Source organism: Saccharomycodes ludwigii, chromosome III, assembly GCF_020623625.1.
Source record: "Saccharomycodes ludwigii strain NBRC 1722 chromosome III, whole genome shotgun sequence".
NCBI classification, from domain to species: Eukaryota; Fungi; Ascomycota; class Saccharomycetes; order Saccharomycodales; family Saccharomycodaceae; genus Saccharomycodes; species Saccharomycodes ludwigii.
The window spans coordinates 1357517-1365000 of NC_060202.1; the positions used below are offsets into that span (position 1 = coordinate 1357517).

Below are 7484 nucleotides of genomic sequence, written 5' to 3' on the forward strand. Positions count from 1 at the left end.
ACATGTATATATATATATATAATTAAACTCTTTCTAATATGCTTACATAAAAATGTATATAGTCTATAAAACCCACTCATATATATATATATATATCGGTTAACTAGAATTAAATATTATCTAAATTGTGGAGGAGGTGGTCTTCTTCTGGGACTATTTGTATTATTCCTTGTAGGCGACTCACTTTGTAATCTTCTGTAGGCATTCACCTCCGCTGTTACTTTCCTGTTTGGTGATAGTTTAAGCTGTTTTATCTCTGGTGACTTAATACTTGACCTTTCTGATATATCCCTTGTTGGCGATATGCCATAATATCCTGATCTTCTTGATGGGGAAACAGAGGCTGAATAGGCATCAGCCATTGATCTCTCCGTAAATTTTCGATCATGATTAATAGAAGAAGTAGAAGAAGCCCTACTTCTGGCCCTATTTATAATGTTGAATCTTTCATCTTCGTCATCACTATCATCCACATGATATGGTCGATACACACTACTATTAGTGTCGTCCCTAGCCCTTGCTACTCCGACAGCTTTTTCTAGTTCTTCAAAATTAACCTTCCCAGAAGACACAGCTGATCGACTCATTGAAGACTCTGCATCACTATTGGGATTTTTAAAACTAAACATTTTATCCTTAATCTCCTTTAACTTTGCAAACAAAGGCTCAGAAGTGGTGACAGTTGTATTTGTGCTACTTCCATTAGTACTAGAGGTATTTTTAAATTGATCCGGGCTGAATCTAACATTGCCATTATATTCCTTCCCATCTTCATGTTCAGCATCATCCTCATCATCGCTATAGGTAAAGGGTGAAGTATTTTTTGATGGTATAACCGAGACCAATCTACCATTGTCCAAATATTTTGGACTAGTTTTATCTCGTACTAGACCAATTGATGGTTTAGGTGAGTGTGGTTCAACGTATCTACTTCCATGAACATATGGTTTTAAACGTGGGTTAGACATTGAAGCACATTCATCATCGGTTGGCAAGGGCGGTAATTCTCTACTTGCCACTGATTGCTCAAATTTATCAATTTCATCTAAAATATTCTTTCCCGCTTTCCCATTCATTTCCTCTGGATCTTTTGGTTTAAAAGATAATTCAAGGTATATTTTCCCTGCAAATTCCGATCCGTTATAAATTTCAACCCATCTATCGTCACCGTCCTTTTCATCCGAGAAAATGGCAGTCGTAAAATCTAATGTTGTTTTTCCAATGGGTTTTGGTGCATCTTCGGTTTCATGGTAAACTTCTAAAGTCATCAACGGTTTAACGTCCGGTGTAATTTCAAACTCTGCCAAAAAATTCCAAGTTGGCGTTTGACCTCCTCTAAAACAAACTTTGGACCTGGCAGTCATATGGGCTATTCTTAGGATGATAAAAGGTGATTGCTTGTCCAATTTTCGAACATTATTTAAATCCTTACCGCGATGAACAAATGCTATTAAAGTTCCATAAACTCCCACAAACGTATTATCAAAGGAAGACATTTTTCCCCCTTTCTATGTATGACGTGAGTGCTTTTTCTATGTCGTAATACACGATCACAAAATATGATATATTTTCTTATGAAAATATTTTTTTTTTACATTGTAATCATTGTTCGTAAGATAGAGAAAACAGGACAAAAAAAAAAAAAAAAAAAAAATTAATCAGTGTATATACCATAACTTTACGGATCTGGTCCTAATATATGACAATGTAACTCATTTATCATTGTTTATATTTTTTTCATTTTAGGAAAAAAAATTTTTTTTTTAAATAAAAAAGTTTATTCGGATATTTGAGTTGAAAAACAGCAACCCTAATACTCGGACTTCGGTTTTTCATAGTTATTTTTTGATTTAGATTGGATTAGATTTGGCGCAAACTTTAAAAACAAAATTCAAATAATAAAAACTTGTAAGTTTAAACCTGTAGTACAAATTGGAAATACTAGCTAGACAAGTCGAAATCATGTTTTATAAACTATAATTTCGAAATCACATAGTACCATAAATAATTATAAAATTTTATTATCTCATAAAATATTTAATATAAAGGAAATTAGACAACAAAAGTATACGCACACACATACATATATATATATACCTATCTCCTACTGTATGATCCAGACCTACCAGTTCTTTCATAACTAGGTCTGTTACGGTCAACCGAGTTACGATTATATCCACCATGTTGTTGCGATCTAGAATCTTTTCTTTGGTTGGACATAGCAATTCTTTTTCCATCTTGGTTAGGAATATTTCTTCTGTAATTGCTAGTTTTTGAAGAGGATGATACCGAAGATGTGGTGTTAGCATCATAAGAACGACCATATCCGGAATTGGCATCTTGTTGGGAGTGACTACGACCGCTATTGTTGTCATTATCATCATTTCCATTACCTCCGTCACCGTTGCCAGTCAAAGTATCAATACTGCTGACTTTCATATTGTAATTTGCAATGCTAGTTACATCTTTTTTCTCTGATAAATACTCTCTTCTATTATGGTTGCTGTTGTCACTTGTATTTGCACTCCTACTGTTTGATTTGTAATCATTTTTGTAATCTCTGCTATTTGTATGAACACGATTGTCATTCCTATAAGCAAATCTACTTACATGGTCGGAATCACGTTTTATTCCTTGATTATCAAATCTACTATAACTAGTTTCGTTATTTTTCCTAGCAGAGCTCGTTTTTTTCTGGATCTCCCCGTTGTATACAGTAGCATTAACCCGTTCTAATTCCTTAAGTAGCACCTCCCTATCATTTTGAAAATATAGTGCAAATTCAAGAAAGATTACATTATTAAATTCAGATTTTAGACGGGTAGTCTCTGGATTGTTTTCATAGCTTATAACCTTATTCCAAACAATAGAAAATATAAATTTGGTAATATCTGTATTATTCTTTGTTTTTTCAAAACAACTATTGTAAAATCTTTCAAAAATTCTAACGTCATCTAGCCTTTTAAAGGCCGCAACCAAGTCAAAATTTGCAAAATCATCCATTAAATCAATTATTATTTTTGCTGCATTGGAACCGTGATCGTATTCTCTAGCATAATAGTTCCTGTAGTATGCTCTATTTTTTGGTTGGAAATCGTTAGAGTTTTTATTTACATTAGTAGCAAAAGTGTTAGCACCTAAACTACTTCTTTTGGTACTTTCATGTACATTACCAGATACATCGCTGTTATCTGCTGCTGGTGATGGCGATGGTGAAACATCCCCGCTTGTGATTGTATTAGAAACAGTGATAGCAGTACGTGAAACGGCAGTAGTATTTTCATCTTGATCATTTAATTTGCTGTCAACATCCTTTTTTGCGATTTTTATATTACTATCCAATTCTAAATTAGTATCATTTTTCCTAAAACATGTATTGTCCGTTGTTTCCTCTTTGTTTTCATCAATATTGAGTGCAGTTGTAGTGTTAGCACTGTTGTTAGCTCCAAGATCCGGAGTAGTACCAGTTGTAGACCCTTTGGCTGTCATCATGCTTTCTTTCTGTGCTGCGTTAAAAGGAATAGATGTCATATTTGGCTTATTGGTTGTCACAGTCGTGTCCACAGCAGTTGGGCTAGCCTTATCATTATTATCTATTCCTGCGGAAGTATTACTTAAATGTTCACTTTCTGGAGTAGTTACAGCAATCATATCATTTTCTCCATTCTTAGTTTTTTCTTGTGGTAATATAGTAGTATCCGAATCCAGTTTTCTCTTTTTTGTAAGAGTACTATTTTCAAAAGACTGTTCTGGTACACTCCTTTTTGTACTAATATTATTAAAATCACTAGACCTTTCTTTGCTTTTTAACTTTTCATATTCTGTTAAAATCTCCTCAGACTTTAATATTTTTTGATAATCTTCCTTCTCATCTTCTGAAAGTTTATAAAAATCAGATAGCTTAATTGGATTTCTTAAACGAGATCTTAAAAACCCCAATAGTGCATTACTTGGTAGAATTATATCCTCCCTTTTTTCTGACAATAATTGAAAGTTAATATGCTTAATTAATTCTTCAACTTGAATATCTAATATAGGAAATACCATGATAATTTGCTTCAAAAACTCAATACAATTCCTAATCGACATGTAGTTTGACTCGCCCAATAATTTCGAAACTACAGCTATTAAATTGGCATGCCATTTATACAAATTTTTCGATTCATCATTAGTTAGCTTACCAGTTTTTCTCCAAATTTCAAATTTTTCCAAGGATTTTTTAACAAAAATACCAATATTGCCAGATTCTAGGACAGTACTACTGAATAGTAGTGACCTAAATATACCAGAATTAAACCAAAAGTTATAAATTAAAAATAACTCATCTTTCTCAAACAAAGCAAATAAAAATTCTGCGGAATACAAAGCATCACTATTACTAAATATTACTCTTGGAATGATACAATATCCCAATAGAGATTTAATATTCCCTGTTGTTAAATTTTTGGGGAAACAATCATTTTTCAAAACGCATAATTGAGAAAGCCTTTGTTCGAAGATGGCCTTATGTTCTTGCAAATCATTAAGCACATAACTCTTGAGTCTTTTTTCTTGCTCCCTTTCCATTGGTTTATTAGCATAAAAATCAACAAGTCTAGATATCTCAACGTTGTACAGCTGTTCGTCAAAGTGAATGTCGTACAAAGAATATTTCCAAAATTCGGTATAGAAATCTCTTGAAATATCAACAAAGTTAATATCAAAGTCTGCTTTTCCTAATTCCTCATTAAATTTGTCAAGGCCCATAGTACTGTAATGATCCCTCCAAATATGGAAAGCCCAAGTAATTGGTACTCGTCTTTCATTAATTAGTCTACTAAACGATAATACATTGCTTTCATACTCAGTTGTGCTTAAAAAATACTGGCACATTTCAATAAAAGACCATAACAAAGTTATTATTTCGTCATACCTTGAGGATAAAATTTTATAATGGGATTCCTTGGAGTTTAAAGAGGAAAGAAACTTGTAAAGTAATATAATTGTTTTTGAGATTGAGTCAGGCTGGCATCTGACAAAACTTTGCAAATACGAGACCGTGGGTGTTTTTTGTTTGTATCTGTTATCATGGATCGCCGATCTTCCGGAATGCTTTAAACTATCAGAAGCATTTAGCATATATAATTGATTCTCATTAATATCATTTAGGTTTTGAATACCGGTAACTCGAACAACAATTTCTTTCAATAAAGTTATGGAAACAAAATCTTGTTTCACCAACATTTTAATTATATAATTATTAATGTTTACTGGATCAAAACTAGGGCAGTGTTTAATCAGTTCAGAAATGAAAATTGTTAACCTTTGGACCCACATAGCCATGTTTATACCATCACTTTGCACAGTTGTTCTTCTAGAAGCCAAACGCAGTAATAAAACATATTGGAAAACGTCTAAGCAGTAGTGGCTAAAATAAGACGAGCCAGACACAATTAAGGAGGCAACTTTGTCATAATTCTCAATTTGAGAAACCACAGAGTTTAAAACAGCCAAAGGATCCACATTGGCTAAGTTAGAAATTTTTCTCATTTGGGTATATTCGTTTTCCACACTTAAGGATTTCAATGCCGATTTGGATAATTTTTCGTGTTTCCTATATTCTAATGTTATAAACAAGTTATCGGAAGATAATTTATTCATCATTTCATGATATAATTGAAATCTTAGTTCAAAGGGGAATTTATAAAGAATCCTGTAAATTAAATTAATTGATACAGTGTCTAAAAAGCAGGTGCATGGATATAAAAATTTACGAGTGTAGTCGAACCACTTGTCTAAATTTCCACTTGAGCCATCTTGATTTAAGTGGTAACTAGCAATACTAACAATTTTGGAAATAATAGTTGGGCCCTCAGCAATGTTCATTTTAGGAACAATCGTAAATAATAGTTCATGTGATATACGGAAAAAATCATTTATATTATTAACCTGAGTTAAATTATCTGGCCATTCTGAATAAAAGTATTCATATTCTGAAGGCGGTTGGCTAACGAATATAGGTTCTGAAATTGAATCACTAACCATAAATTGCGGTAGTTTGTCGATAAATCCATCTGAAATTGAAGCTTTTATTAGGTTGGATTGTAATCCAATAAACTTAGTACCATTAACACACTTTTTATACAAGTCGTCTATGAGGTAATTGAACATTCTACAAATTAAAGGACCCAAGTTTTCATTTATCTCTATCAAAAATGGAAATTTTCTTAGTAAATATATTGAAGGCCAATAGCAACCATATTCTAGTAAAAATTCTAAAAAAGTTACTTTTAAAGATTTTTCGACTAGTGTACCTAGTTCTTCTTTCTCATGAACGCTAGTTAGTTTCGATTCATTTTCATCCTTGGTTTCTTCGGAAACTGGTTCTGAACCTTCTTTCTTGTTGTTGTTGGTATCACTTGACAAGTTGCTTGAACGAGTTGTGTCATTATCACCTCCGTCATCATTACTTAATGGAGCTGCAGTAGCTAATGGGTTACTTGCTTGGGAAACCCTAGCGCCTTCTTCCTGTAATTCTTTCTTACGAAGTTCTAAATACTTGTGAATGGAGTCATCAGTTGGTGTTAATAAGTTGTAAATTGACGCAAATGAAACGAAGCCAACTTTCATTAAAATTGCAATAATTAAAAAACATTTTCTTTGACAATATTGTTCAAATATTAGTTTACTTACCAAAATTTTAGCTGCAATAACATTACCACCCTCTTGATCCAAATGTTCTAAATTGGCTTCTTTTTCCGGCCAAAATATAGAGTTTTTCAATAATTTAACAATAAATTCGGAATTACAGGCAGTGTATTCTTGCTGCAAAAAAATATCCAAGATGACTTCCAAAACTTTGAGTGTATCTAACTGGTACTTCCCAATAATATTTTCTAGATGCTTAGAATAAAAACAATCAATCTTATAAGCTTTTTGATTATCTTGAAATGCTAAATAAAACAAAGTTAGCAATTCCGACCAGCCACGATTATTCTCAAAGAGCATGTGGTATTTGGGAATCACATATTTTTCATTGACCAACTTTTTCTTGAATATTTTATTATTTGCGTCCGTGAAAATTCCAATTTTCATTAAGAATTTTTCATTAAAAAAATATGCTAAAATACCACCTTCTTTTAAGGCAGAACACCCTTGAATCATATTTGAAAGCATCGGGACCTCTAATGGGAAAGAATTTAGCATCGAGATAAAAAGTGACAAGACCTTTTGTTTATTATCTAGTTTAAGTAACATTGAATTAGCCAATTCAATCAACTTTGTTGATAATTTAAAATCATGTTCATTGTTTTCATATGCTTTGAATATATCATAAAAAACTTCATTGATTCTATCTGAATATTTGTCTGGGTCGAGTGAGTTGACTTCATTTAAGTTTTGAACTAGTTGTGTAAAATTACTTTCATAGTTTTCAAAAAAAGTTGAATCAAAACATATTTCAGCGTTGGACTCTTCGTTGTTGAAAGATATTGAAGAAACAATAT

At 32.3% G+C, this 7484-nt stretch overlaps 2 protein-coding genes across 2 annotated transcripts in view; both read right to left on the bottom strand.

Moving 5' to 3' along the window:
- Positions 1-116: 116 nt before the first annotated feature.
- INN1 (Inn1p) lies at positions 117-1496 on the bottom strand (the record flags this gene model as incomplete). The annotated part of the gene is made up of 1 exon (XM_046077525.1): positions 117-1496. One exon carries the CDS (start codon positions 1494-1496, stop codon positions 117-119), a length of 1380 nt encoding a protein of 459 aa, XP_045935297.1.
- Positions 1497-2097: 601 nt separating this feature from the next.
- Positions 2098-7484, bottom strand: part of THO2 (Tho2p) — a gene marked incomplete at both ends in the record, with an annotated part of 5400 nt that continues 13 nt past the window's right edge. Inside the window, one exon of the mRNA XM_046076960.1 lies at positions 2098-7484. This exon is cut by the window's right edge and continues 13 nt beyond it. Coding sequence (XP_045935298.1) covers positions 2098-7484 — 5387 coding nt within the window.